At 45.0% G+C, this 14,894-nt stretch overlaps 1 protein-coding gene across 1 annotated transcript in view; it reads right to left on the bottom strand.

Annotated features, from left to right (window-relative positions):
- LOC144756213 (E3 ubiquitin-protein ligase TRIM39-like) overlaps positions 1-14,894 on the bottom strand; it is a 173,202-nt gene that overhangs the window by 95,703 nt on the left and 62,605 nt on the right. Inside the window, exons 7-8 of the mRNA XM_078645825.1 lie at positions 6,249-6,269; positions 6,127-6,153 (exon numbers count right to left, since the gene is read on the bottom strand). Coding sequence (XP_078501951.1) covers positions 6,127-6,153; positions 6,249-6,269 — 48 coding nt within the window. The remainder of the gene's footprint in view (positions 1-6,126; positions 6,154-6,248; positions 6,270-14,894) is intronic.

Raw genomic sequence — 14,894 nt, 5'->3', positions numbered from 1 at the left:
CCTCAATTACGAATATGACTGTGCCACCTCTCGGTGTCAGTCCATTTTCTATAAGTTTTAAAGTTATAGATTTTCTTATGTTGACCGGGATGAGTATTATATCCGGGTCTGCTTCTTGCATTGTATTATCAGCTGCTATGAGTTCAGCTGCCATTCTAGCTGCCTCTCTTTCTCCTTCACTGTCTGACATTGTACTGTCCAGAAGGTTATTCCGTTTGTTTGCAGATCAGGTTTCTTATGGAAACAAAGATTAGATGCACAATATTTTGGAACAGTGTATCCTTCAACGTTGATTGAACCAAGAACCATACATAGGAGTTTCCTCCTGCGAGGTTTGGCGAATATGGCCTTTCACCCACTCCAGACGTCTTTGGAGTATTATGGGAAAAAAAGGGGTCTGAGTGAAAAAGCACGACTGAGTTACTCTAATGTCTTGCGTTAGTTTTACCGCCTTTCCAAACGTTGGGCGCCATGTAGTGTAGTTCCTATTATCCCAATAGGCTCTGCGCATTGGAATAATACCTTCAATAGTATAGGCCTAGATCAGACGTTAACTAGGTCTTCTACTGTCGATATTAGACTTAAAGTTTTGGGTTTGCCAGCTAGCTCAGAGTTCACTAGAAACTTTCTCGAATAGGCAAGGAGGAGTTGAACGTCCCTGGATAGACAAGAAGGGATTTAGTTTCTGACAACCATAGAACATGACAACTTTGCTCTCCCCTAATCAGAGTGTATCTCTAGAGTCGTGTGAAAACAAAAGACAACTTATTTTACTCAGTCAGTACGTGCATTCTTAGTTTCACCAGATTGTAGAGAAAAGGAAGAGACGGGCGTGTTCAATAAAAGATGTTATTTATTGATCAGTCTCTTTTCTCGTACAAGAGAAATGGATCGATATTATCGCAATACTTATGGTTAAGTAAAGTGCATACAATAAAAGCAGAAGTATAAAATAATACTGTAAAAACATTTATATGGGTTCTAAGCCATATGGTGGTTTAAAATGGATAAAATAGATACATACATATATACATTTGACTAATCGTACTCAACTGGTGCTTCTAACTACGCCTACCCCAGTGTACCTGACCTAAGCCTAATACGTGGGCGGGAATAGAAAGTAGCAGTTTAAGTTAAGTTTGTTTTGCCAAGTGACTGACTCAAGAATTCTCTGCAAGGGGTTATTCAGTTCTGTACCTCAGATCTAGGATGGTTGAGGGATGGTATCTCTCGTCTTTGGTCTCGGTATTCCAGGCTGCCTGCAAGGGCTGCCCGGAAGCGCCGGAGCTGGATTTCTCGGCAGGAGAAAGGCAGCGTGTGCTTCTCAGCGCGTCAGGAAGGCGGGGCTGCGCCAGCGGGGTCTGCTCTGCGCTGGGCTTCGGCAAGTCTGGCTGCTCCGATCTCGTCACCACCGCGTGTGTTTGCTTAAGGCAATGTTGGTAATATTTATACCTGTAAGGTGCCGAGATTGACGTAAGGATGGACATAGATACGTCAATAAGGATGTCATACGAACTGGTCGTTAGCACATTCTTTTACTGAAGTTCTCGGTGAAATCAAAACAATGGCTGCAGGGTTTTTCCCAGGTTGTCATAGGTTTGATTTGTTTTGAGAACTCCGTATGCCTTATCAGGGGCTGGAGGAATATTGCTTGCCTAATTAGATGGCAAGCGTTATGACCTAATCAGAGAACGCGTTCCTGTGCCGTGGTGTGGCTTAATCAGATAACTGTTTCTGCATCATGGGATGGCTGCTAGTTAATTTGTTAACCAGAACAGGGTCAGGAATAGGGGGATCGATACAGAACCTATAGGAATACATCACAATACATTTATAAATATTAAATATTAAATAATTGTATATAAAATATTAAATACTAAAATGTATCAAATATAAACTATGATATTTAAAGAAGAAAGAAAGAGAGCCCTTAAATTCCAACTAAAATAGCATGATTGTGTCCCTTCCGAATATGTGTCGATTCTCTTCTACCAGGACTGTTCTATGGGTATTCTATTCATATGCCTGACATTAGTATGTGTACTGTAGGATTACTGCTGATTTTAAGAATTAGTGAACCAGCATGGTAATTGATATTTGTATATTTTTATGTTTTCGGTCTTAAAGACATGTGTACAAATCTTCAGTAATGTTTAATCCATTCGGATATTTAGTATCAAGTTGTAATATATATCTTGTTTCCAACTTTGAGTTTGCCTTCACGATCCCCGCCCCTTCTGTTAGGTGGAACGGCATCGATTAGAAAGTAAGTAAGGCTCATTTTATTTGATTGGTGACATTCTTTAAAGTGCCTCGCCACTGTATATGTGTTGTCAACATTCTTTATGGCATGAAGATGTTGGAGAATTCTAACATGGGCCTGTAGTTTTGTGCTACCAACGTAGCGTAGGCCACATGGACAGATTAAAACATATACTGTGTATTCAGTCTTGCAGGTTAACAATTTTGAAATTGTGTAGGGTCTATCACTAAAGGGAGTTGTGTATGTAATGGTGTTAATTCTGAGCGTACAAGCCTTGCATGTTTTGCAACGGATAAATCCCTTGTGTGTTTCAAGCCAGGATGTTTTGGCTATTATTTCGGGATTAGATACTACCAAACAATCCCTCATTGAGGGTGCCCTACTATGAGTAATGGACACCCTCCGCGGAAGCAGGGGTCCTATTACAGGATCATTAAGGACTAGAGGCCAACACGTTTGCACTATTTTGTTGATTTCCTTATGCTGGCTACTGTAGCCCATGATAAGACGAAATTCTGAAGTAGTGACTTTTTTGTCTTTTGGGTCATTACACACTACTTGTTCTGAGGATGTCTTGGCTGTTAGCAATGTGTTGCGGTCTAGGGTGTTTGTTTTTGCGATCGCCTGATCCACTATTTTATGGGAGTATCCTCTGCTCATGAAGCGCTGCTTACTCTGTTCTTGAGCTATCTCGAGTTCACTTTTTGTACTGCATATATAAATATTAGGGTATGTGCGGCATATATATATATATATATGCCGCACATACCCTAACACCGTAAAAGACAGGGATGGTCAGATTGTCATTGAGACTATAAGTAATAGTTGTCCACATACTGAATATAGACCCAAACACGACAACAGATAGAGTGAGTATGATGCCAGTAGATAAACAGTGAAAACATCTCACAATTGCGAATAAGCAACTTCAAATAGTCATCATAAGTGAAAACATTGCTTCCGTAATTACTGGGGCTATGAATGGTGTTCGCTTGTACGATTTTCAATGATGGTATAATTGAAATTATGTGAAAACCTACCAGTCCCACAATGCCTCCTAAAGGGCAACGTGGTGACTGAGTATAAATTCTGAAAACAAAGATAGGACTCGGTTTACTGCCGTGATCAAGATATAGAAAGTCGAAACGTGTAGGGAATGAGGAGAGAGATGATTTGAATAAATCACTAAAACATACAAGGAGAGTGCCACATATTTTTCTATTGTGAAAGTATATATATATAAATAGAGATATATATTCATATACATATCTTATTTGAAAGCAACACAATAGTACTTATGTTATTAATCCTGGGAGGATGAAAAGACTGATGTAGCAGGGTTCAATCAACAAATCTGGTGGATACATGTACATCTATGTAGGAGGCATCTAGCCACCTTACTGAATGATTGGCTTTTTAATACCAGGCTTTAACACTTTGGATGTGGGCACCGGGAGTCCCAACATTCTACCTCCATCATATTGTGGTCATTTTAGGTGTATTTCCATGCAAGCTGCACAGCCAGTGGCGTGCGGCACAACCTGATGGGTTGGCAGCACAGACACCAGCAAGTTGTAGTTTTTAGATGAGCTGCAAAAGAACATTGTGAGTTTGGCATACACAGGTGTATTCTCTGGGGCACAGTTATTCAAGGGACGCTGAGACAAGTGTGTGAGGCCAAGGAACCTGTGCGGGGAACATGGACAGTAAGGTCTGGCAATGAAGATGGCTACCATTATACATGCTGCCCATTCCCCCCCACTGTCCCTCACCCCCAGCCGTCTAGTAGGGATTTTCTTTGTAAGGTCAGGAGGTTGAGATTGTATCTGTGATGTAATTTCCTGTTATTTTATCATTATTATACTGATTACTATTTTTGAAAACTGAAAAAGCCTATTTCTTTTTTGCTCACATAATTTTGGTAAGTATAAACAGGGAGTGTGAATACCTGGCCCGGAGTTACTGCTTCTGCACAGTGTCTCCATTGGAGTTACCAGCCATCGCAGATTTTTAGCCTGGAATTGGGAAGAACATGTGGAGACTAGAATTACCAAACCCACTAACAATATGGTTGCCACCTCAGACAAAATACTAGTCATTTACTATGGAAGGGCCTTGTTTCTTCTCTAATATTCACTAAGGACTTGTGATTTCTTTTTGTATTTGCTACCTACCTTAAATTGGGGTTTCAAACAATTACCAGATTCTGAGACGGTTTCACTTTTTTACTGGCTTTCAATTGAGCATTTTACTGGCATGGCTGGTATTTTTCAGGTGCCAATGAAAACAACAGCATGGGATTTCTTGATTCAATGTACATTTTGCAGCTACTTTCCAGTAGATGGAAATGTGGGTGTAGAAAAACATGGTGCATTTTTACACCTAGAAAAATCTGTAATCGTGCAGGGTGGAATTACCACTCAGTACGACTCAGAGGTTGTGCGCAAATGTCATTGCCTACTACAGGCTCCCTTTGTTAATGGTTTGCAGACCATCCATTGCCCTGCGGCACTATCCTAAGTGGTTACACCTTTTGTATGTTCACGTGGGTTTGAAGAGGAAGTGCAACAATCTTTGACATCCTCTCTCTCCCGTTCAAGTTGTCTTGTACAGACCTCCAGGTGAGACATGTCAGCTCTCTGTAACAATGTGGCTCAAACGGAGTTTCAACAATTCCCTATAACTATATTTGACCCCAAAAGGATGTAGATGTTCTTCTGTGTACAGATGTAACTTTTGTGCCTCCAGGGGCTGTACTACGCATTGGCATTGGTTGCACCCGGCGCATTTTTAAAAAGGTGCGCCAGGCGCAAACAATGCCAATGTGCCCCATTATGGTGAATGCACTGCCCCTACGGTGGCTGCGACCTTGCAGGCCGGTGTAGTCAGTGATGTCTGGGGAGTCCATGGAACCCCCTTTACCTCCTGCAGAGGGCTGCTCTCAGGGGGCGCACTGACGGTGCGCCACCTTTCAAATGGCGCACTGTTCAAGTGCCTTCTGAGGGCTTCTTCGACTCTGCGCCCGCATCTGAAATATGGCACGGATACAGAGTCAAAGGAATTCCCTCATTTGAATAGGGCACGCCCCTATGCAAATGACGGAACACCCTGGGAAGGTATCGCTGGCCTTTAAGTGCACCAGCGCTATTGGTATTATAGAAGGGGAAGCACAAGCAACTGCGCCCCCTTCTATAATACCAAAGTGCCCTGGGCACAAATGCCCGTTACGCCCCTAGGGCACCTTCTGTAATACGGTCCCAGGTGGGTTATTACGTCTCCTTGTGACTGTGTACTCCCATGATGAGTTATGTCATCTCTAGGCAGCTGAATAACTCCTGGGAAGTCTTGCCACTTTCTTGTGGCTCTGCCCCACTGCTCTTACTCCCAACAAATCTACTAGGCCATAGTAAGCCATGTAATTGCCCAAGCTATCATAGCCTCTTCCTTCCTTCACAATGATCACAGCTTGTCATTGTCCCTCCCTCTGATGCAGGGATCTCAGAAGAGGGTTTGAGGGGTGCAGAGGGGGGCATTTTTAGCCAGGCCCATGCCTTTTCAGAGCCATGCTCTTGTGCTGAAAAATATACTTATAAGTTCTGAAGCAAGTCTGCTCAGTTTATTAATAAGGATGCAGCAAACACTGCTATACAGCTAGAAGGTGCCAAATGCTTGAGCTGACCGGTTTTCTCTTTCCCAGAAGGATATATATTTTTTATTTGGTTCAGAAGCATTTGCTCATCCTATGCGGACCCTGCATGAATTTAATGACCAGGACCCCTCAAAAACATCAGACTTACAGTTTTGAAAAGCCTACACGCATGAGTTAGTGTTTGGGACGGTCAGTCTAAATCAGTTTTACTCACATGCCCAGGTTTTAATGTATCTCCACTCTAAAAGTAAGAAGAAAATGAATGAATTATGACATCAAAATCAACAATGGTAAACAGATTACAAAAAGCCTTTTATTACCGTTTAATAAACTCACCCCTTTCTGTAGGAAAAGTTGCTGTAGTAAAACAAAAAAATGATACATTAGATCTCAAATCATAGTGGCCAATTCCTTCTCACTTCCCATTAATTGCACCCATCTTTTTAACCCCACTTCACCCCTCTCTCCCTTCCACCCACCTCCACCCATCCCTCATGCCTCATACTATCATTCCATCCATCCCTCACATGACTCTCCTTCTCACCCTCTATCTGACCATTGAGCAATCAGGGGTGATGTTACAGAAGATTTCCAAGGAGAAAGATGATGAATCTCAGAATCTATTATAATTTCAGAACCTTACAGTAAAGGGTGAGTTCAAAGGTGCCTGAAGTTTCAGATACTGTACTGAGGAATGAATACTGCTCTTTGGTAATTTCCGGGTCAACAGACAGTAAGTGTATCCATCGGTAATTAACAACAGACAGGTGTGACTCCTTATATTTTCATGCTGGCAACAATTCACCTGGATCTGATTCATAAAGGCCAATCGGTGTTCTTTTAGGAAAGGCAGACATTTGATAAGACAAGCATTGGAAATGCAATAGGTCTCGCATTAGGAAAGTTTGAGCTATTGGTCTTATAAATTAAATTCTTTTTTATTTATGTGTTTGTTAAAATAGCTAAATTAATAGCTCTGTCATTTACAATGCCAATAGTTATAACTTTCGCAAATGTGACACCTATAACATTTGTAATGCAACATGTTTTTTATTTACGTGACTTAGATGTATTAATATTACAAATAACAATGGCTTTTATTTTTTATGTTAAATTAATTGTTAAATAACTTATTTAATTTGTAATGGCAATAGCTTAAACTTTTGTAAATAACTTTTGTGAAGATTATATTCAGTGTTTTTTATTGTGACGAAAATCCAAGAACAGAAGTGAAATATTAACATCTTTTTTGTGATTTGTAATAAAGCTTGAAAGCTTGAAAACAGCTTGAAACAGTGTCGCCTGTCGTGAACTGAGGGCTGTAACTCACTGTGTAATGCACTATGTAAAGGCGACCACAAAATACAGAAACTGTGAATTGAACTTTACAGGAAATGGGAGCCGAACAATGGGGAGAGGGAGGGCGGGGTGATTTATGCTTCCAGATTATGAGGTGGAAGTGCTCTGGCGAATACACCGCCCCCTCCCCACAGTTGCAAGTCAAACTTGAGCGAAGAGAAGAACATGCAGTGTTGCAGATCCTGAGCTAACTTTTGTTTACCTTTGTCAGTGGCAGTGTAATCCCTGTCAAAGATTACATGTTGTTTTTTATTTATTATTTACTTTGTGTTTCAGCCTGCCGCTAGTTGTGCTAGTTGTGTGCGTGTGTGTCTGAGTGGGAGTATTCACTCACTCGCTCGCTCATCTTACATGAAACCGAGCTGCATAAAGCCTTGGGGAGTCCTCAATACTTAGGATCCTCTGCTGTCACAATACTAAGGAAACAAGCTTGGCAATGAAGCCAGCTGGTTTAAAAGGGGGAAGGCTGTCGTTTCTCCGACATCCAAAATAACATAAAGCACAGAGTGAGGTTACCATAGTGTATCCCACTTCTTGGTAAAGTTAGTGGCAAAATAACAAGACGGTTCATGCATCATAATCCTGGTCATGGGCAAAAGCTGGATCAAGGTTATCCAGGCAAAGAACTGGTCACTTACGGAGACGTTGTTTTTTCAAATTAATTGTGAATCGGCATCAGCTATTTGGCCATTTGTGTGGTTGCATAGCGGCAAAGAAGAAACACATTTAACTGCTCCTGGAAAAGGCAGAGAATGTCCTTGTCAAAGCTCTAGGGGAACTAAGTATTTAATTACTCTTCTATTCTCTGAGTACTTTAGCATACAAAATTACATAAAAATACATCCTACGCAAGCGTTTGTGATATTTCTCGTATGTGGCAGAAAATGTGCTGCACATGCTTTCCTTGTGATGGGAAAACATAACACTCCTTGGATGCCGCTAGTTGTGCTAGTTGTGTGCGTGTGAGTCTGAGTGGGAGTATTCATGTGAGTGTGTGTGCATGTGTGTGTGTGTGTGTGTGTGTGTGTGTGTGTGTCTGAGTGTGCATGTGGGTGGGTGTATGTGAGTGCATGCATGTGAGTCTGTGAAGAATTCTCTCATGCTGTATTTTGAGAAAGCTTTTGTGTATGCTGTCTATGTTTGTAAGCGCTGCGTTTAAAAAACAAGACGGAGGGAAGGCAGAGAAGGGGAGGGGGGAGGAGAAATGCGACACGGCGGGCAGGGGAGGGGGCGGAGCAGGTAAAAAAAACAAGACGGAGGGAAGGCAGAGAAGGGGAGGGGGGGAGGAGAAATGCAATGACAGACTGCTATAGCGCGATCACTTGCTTCAATGAGATCTTATCACTTCAGTTAATTTGCAGGAAATAAAAAAGTACAAGAAATCTACTACCACTAATCAAAGTATTCTTACAGGAAAAGGTGAAACAAAAGCATATTTGTTTGAACAAGACGGAGGGAAGGCAGAGAAGGGGAGGGGGGAGGAGAAATGCGACACGGCGGGCAGGGGAGGGGGCAGAGCGGGGAGAGCGGCGATGAGGGTGTGAAGCAGCAGGGTCCTTTGAAGTGAAGCTAAGCTTCACTTCAAAGGTGTGAGAGGAGTGCTGCTGGTGATTGACTGGCGATTTGATGATGTGCACGCGCATTTTAGGTCAATGCGCTTGCGCATTGACCTAAAAGCGCACGGGCACAGCATCAAATCGCCAGTCAATCGCCAGTCTAGGTAAAGCTTATTTAAGCCCCTATAGTCTCGCTCTGCTCAATGCGCATGCGCATTGAGAGGCGAGACCTAAAAAATAGGTCTGACTCAGCTTTAGACACAGAAAAGGCTTTAAACACGGTGAGCTGGAACACTCTTGTGAAAAATGATGCCGGGGTTTGGATTAGGTTAGACTTGGATTAAGATGTTTAGGCACCTTATGTCTCAGCAAAGGCACACATATAGATACATGTAATTTTCGATCACAACTGTGGGGTTATTATGACCTCTCTCTTATTTGTAATGACCAGCGAGCTACTGGCACTGGTGATGTTGGATGGATGACCGAGACAATATCACTATTTGTAGATGATGTCTTGCTGACTCCAGAAGAACTAGACCCCATCTTATGGTTCTTTTAAAGGAGTTTGAAAACGTACCAGGTTACAAAGTAAACTACAAGAAGTCCGAACTGTAACTGATACAAATATCTAAATAAAGAGCGAGGGGCCGCTAAGTCTTTTACAATGAAAGAACAACCTCCCCTAAACATTTAGGCATTTACATAGCCCCTAAGGTTTCAGACATCCATAGAGCCAATATAGCCCCACTGACACGGACGTAAATAAAGGCCTGTCTAAATGGTAATGTAGATACATGTTTTGGCTAGATCACACAGTCATGATTACAATGGTGATCATACCAAGACTAGTACATTTTTGCAGAATTACACATATTAGTCCTTACAAATGCTGCTTTGACTTTTTGTTTGCGGCATACAAATTCACCAAAAACAAAAGGGGCTTTGGCTTACCCAGATGTTTAAAAAAAAGTATTGCCAGGCTTCCCAATGTAGGATTATAGCGAATGGTCCTTGAGAAGGTCCACCTGTCACTGTAGCTATACGAGCTCCGTGAAGACGGGGCGGGGATGGGGGCACTGCAGGATGTTCTGTGCCACCTGTAGGAGGCCAGACCCCTTTAACTTGACTGTTGTCAAATTACAAATTCTTAGACATATGGGACACCATGGTCTGTCTGCTGGGAATTACAAACTTCCCATCACTATTGATCTCTATGCACATTAATAAAGCTTTCAGTCTTACTCACATGGGAAATTCCTACATGGCTTGAAGTGAAGGTGACTGTAGCATACTGGCAGATATTAGAGGGGGCAAAGTTTGATTATTCAGGAATTGTAAACCAGAAGAGGTAGGTTTAGATATCATAAGATCTACCTCTGGGAACATATTTTCTAATTAAGGCTGCAGCTACCATAGAACTGACTGATGCTTGAGAAATCAGTGACAAAAACTAGAGACACCTATTAGCCATATTATCCCAGCCGTACAACATTTTATTAAGGTCTTATTTTCTATCACAGAAATGGGGCCACATAGAAACATATGTAAAGATGTCAGGGAGAAACATTTAAAAAAAACTTTAAGAAAGGGCTCACCATTAAATATTTGAAAGTTGTAATATCCCCACAGTAAAGGGAGATTGCACTCCGGTTTAGTGCCCGCAGTTATTTAAAAAATTGGTACTCCTGCATTAGCACTTTATCCTAGTTTAACGTGATCAGTCTGACCCCTGTGCCTCATGGGAACAGTCCAGCCCGAACTGCCACGCCATGCCTTCCCTGGACCGGAATCAAGCTTCCTAGGACCGGTTTCTGGCATTCCAGCCGTCTTCAGCCAGGCTTGCTTAAATCCAGTGGCAAAGTGAGCAAGAGACTCATGTCTTGCATATGGCCATGTCTAAACTGGGTTGGCAGAGTGGGCTAAAGAACGGTGATGGATTAAACCCAGATCTCTTGACTGGGTGTGAGTGTTCGATTGGTTCAGATGCTCCGTCCATCACCACCCCCTTTTGTACCGCTTTGTTCGGCATAAGTTGGCAGGGCATTCTCAGACGTGAGTCCCTTGCTCACTTTGCCACTGGATTCAAGCAAGCCTGGCTGAAGACGGCTGGAATGCCAGAAACCGGTCCTAGGAAGCTTGATTCCGGTCCAGGGAAGGCATGGCTTGGCATTTCGGGCTGGAATGTTCCCATGAGGCACAGGGTCAGACTGATTTGCATATGGCCATGTCTGAACTGCGGTGGCAGAGTGGGCTAAAGAACGGTGATGGATTAAACCCAGATCTCTTGACTGGGTGCGAGTGTTTGATTGGTTCAGATGCTCCGTCCATCACCACCCCCTTTTGTACCACTTTACTTGTCAGTGGCCTTCGACACTGTCTCGCATAAAACATTGCTCAGGAGACTCAGTGAGATTGGGATACAAGGAACAGCCTGACAATGGATGATGAGTTTCCTCTCGCATAGAACCCAGACTGTCAATCTGGGTCCCTTCCGTTCTGAGACTACGGAACTAACCAAAGGAGTAACTCTGGGATCCCGTCTCAGTCCCACTTTATTTGAAATCTATTTACTCCTTTGGCAATTTTACTCAGGAAGTTAGGTTTTACACCCATCTCCTATGCGGATGATACCGATCTCCTATGCTGATGATACTCAGCTCCTGCTATCTTTTGACAAACATGATCCCAATGCCCAGTCCACCCACTCAGAAAGTAAGAAAGCCATTGCCAGCTGGATGAGACAACATTTCCTCCAGCTTAACGCGGGCAAAACGGAAATTATGCTGTTTGGTGATGCCCCTTCAAGATAGTTTCCCAGCTGGTGGCCTACAAAATTGGGACCTGCACAGGAACCCAAGACTGTGGTAAAAAATCAAGGGATACGAGTGGACCAGAAACTAATCATGAAGGAGCAGGTTTCTACCTCCATTGGCGCTTGCTTCCATGCAATATATCTCACAATAGATGCACCAGGTCTCTTGCGAAGAGTATTTCCCTTCCTCCCCTGGTCTTCTCATAAAACCCTGATCCAGGCACTAGTATGGAGTTGACTAGACTACTGCAACGAGTTGCTGATCTCAGCCAGCGAAGCATCACTGAACAAACTGCAAGTGGTCCAAAACACCTCGGCACGGCTGGTCTCCAATGCTCCTGCCCTCACCCTCGGTCTTCCCCTATTGCAGAAATTGCACTGGTTGCCTGTACGGAAGCAAATCTGCTTCAAGATCTGCGGCATTGTGCATAAAGCCCTAAACGGCAAGGGCCCTAGTTATTTAGCAGAGAAATTAAAAAAATATCAGCCTCCTAGGACATTACACTCAGGGACTAAATCTCTACTTGTGGTCCAACGCAGCAAGAAAGCTCGGCTAGGTGGCAAAGCCTTTTTCCACTTCGCCTCTATCTTCTGGAATCAACTCCAATCCATTCACGTGAATGCTCAGACCTCCTGAGATTTCGCAAGCTTTTGAAGACCTTATTTCTCTAAGTTACTCTCCTGTTGGGATCCCACACTGCGCTGGAGGGCCAAATAGAAACGGTGTCCATCGATGTCAACCTATTGAGGACGGACCTCCGAAAGGTGGCGGATAAAGTCTCCGATGCCGAGGGCAACATAGAACAGTTGCAGGGTGAGCTGGCCTCCCTCAGGAAGACGGTCTCACAGCTTACGGCCATGACGGGTGCCCTGGAGAGGAGAGCGGAGTATGCAGAAGGAAGGGCGCGTCGCAGCAACATCAGGGTCCTTGGGGTGCCGAAACGGGCAGAGGCGGGCAATGCGGAGCGTTTCCTCGAGAACTGGATTTGTACTCAGTTGTGCCCAAAGGGCCTATCGGAGGTCTTTGTGATTGAGAGAGCGCACCGGGCTCTGCCCCCCCCTGCCGCGGCCGTGTGCCCCGCCGCGGGCCCTCATTGCCAAGATTCTAAATTATCGGGACAGGGACTGTATTCTACGTGCGGCAAGGGAAACCGCAAATCTTTCCTTTGAAAACAGCAGAATCTCCATTTACCCGGATTACACCCAACAAGTCCAAGAGCAGCGAAAGTCTTTTTTGGGAGTTAAGCAAAAGCTCCGGGAGATGCACCTGCAATACATGCTGCTATACCTGGCCAAACTCAAGGTGCTGTCCCAGGGAAAGGCGCACTTCCTCGATTCACCGGAAGAGGTCTGGGAATGGCTGGAGATCAGGAGAGATGACCTACCGCCAGGTGAACATGGGGGACTGCGTGAGAAATGGGGAACTCGACCACCACGGAAACGCTCCAACAGGCGAAGACGCCGCTCCGAGGCTGCAGAAAGCGAGAAGAGCCGCAGGGTCACTGTGGGGGTCGATGGGGCTCTACATCTGGCCCAGTCGGATGCTGAAGACGAGACAGGGGCCTTGAAGCCACATGAGCCCGAAGATATACTGGTCCCGGAAACACTGCAGGTCACGGCAGAGAGCACGTCGCTCACCGCTCTGGCGGTCCCAGAGACTGGGGGGACCGGGACTCCCGAGGCAGCAGATCCTTCTTTAAGGGTCCTATAGACCGAGGGTATAACATGCTTGGCCAATGGCAGGTCCTCGGAATGCGTTGGGCCCACTTCAGAGTGTGGGGCCCGTGTCAAATATTCTTTGCAGGAGGGTTTCCCCGCTATGTATAATGTATGAATGAATGAAGGGGGGTGGGGAGGGGGGTGTGGATGGGGAGGAGTCTGGAATTGGGCCGCCTAGTCGAGCCCGGTACGTATGTTTTTGTATTAGCACTGGGCCTGGCAGGGAGTTGGGAGAGGGGGGGACTGGGGGGGGAGGGGGAGTTCCTTGATTTGTTTCTTGAGTGTATTTGCCTCGTTGGGTGAATGGGGAGGCTGTGCACGTCCTGGCACCAGCAGGGTAAGGGCATATTGGCGTATATGGTTGTTGCTGATAATTTGCTCGCAGGTGGCGGGGGCTTATTTGAAGGGGACGTTGAGGGGACATGTTTTAGGCATTATTGGTTTTGCAGGTCGGGCACTGGTTGGGACATACTCTGTGAACAGTCTGATGAAGTAGAATGAATTCTACTGGAAATCATGGGGTATAAATTTATGAGCTGGAATGTATGGGGGCTAGGCACATGCACTAAACGATATAGAGTCCTCTCCTTCCTTCGAAGACACAAAATATCCATTGCTTGCTTGCAGGAGACCCACCTTGGGGAAGACGGGGCACAAAAATTGGGGGGAAAATGGCATGGTCAGCTGTTTCACGCGTCCTTCTCTACCTATGCTAGGTTCTGGTTTGGGTGGTGCCTGGGGTACTGTTCGCAATCCAGTATATGGAAGCGGACATTCAGGGTCGCTACCTGCTTCTTAGGGCCAAGCTTGATGGCAGGGACCTGGTTATCTTGAATTCTTATGCACCCAATATTGATGACCCGCCGTTCTACGGGTCTCTGCAAAACGCCTTGATTCATCACCTGGGTACCCCGTTGCTTTGGTTTGGAGACTTCAACTGTATCCTTGACCCCGTGTTAGATAGATTCCCACCCCGGGCGGGTACAAAACCCCGTATGACTACACAGCTTAAAGAGGTCATGGAAAACGTAGGGGCAGTGGACGTCTGGCGCCTACGACACCCGGCACAGAAGGTGTACACATGCTTCTCCCTCACACATAGTACATACAGCCGCCTGGATAGAGTATTGATAGCGAATGCCGAACCCACCATGACAGTGGATATAACGCTTCAAGCCCGTTTCCTGTCGGACCACTCCCCAGTGGCTTGCATGGTTCAATGGGAGCCACAGGTTGTCCGCCCCCGGACTTGGAGGCTCCCAGTGGATATCCTCCAGGACCAAGTGGGAAAGGATCACATGGGTAAAGCCATCGAAGACTATATAGACATTAACTGGGGGGAGGGCAGCGTGTCCCTGTTCACCAAGTGGGAAGCCCTGAAGGCGGTAGTGAGGGGCGCATGCATGGGACTTACCTATGGTGTCCGAAAGCAGCTCCTCCAAGATCTCCAAAAGGCGGAAGATACCCTCCTAAACGCCCAACATGTGGTGGACCCTACCGCACTACAGAGGCGGGAGGAACAGACTGCCCGGA

The sequence above is a fragment of the Lissotriton helveticus genome, chromosome 5_1 (assembly GCF_964261635.1).
Source record: "Lissotriton helveticus chromosome 5_1, aLisHel1.1, whole genome shotgun sequence".
NCBI lineage: Eukaryota > Metazoa > Chordata > Amphibia > Caudata > Salamandridae > Lissotriton > Lissotriton helveticus.
This window is presented reverse-complemented; position numbering and strand designations above follow the sequence as displayed.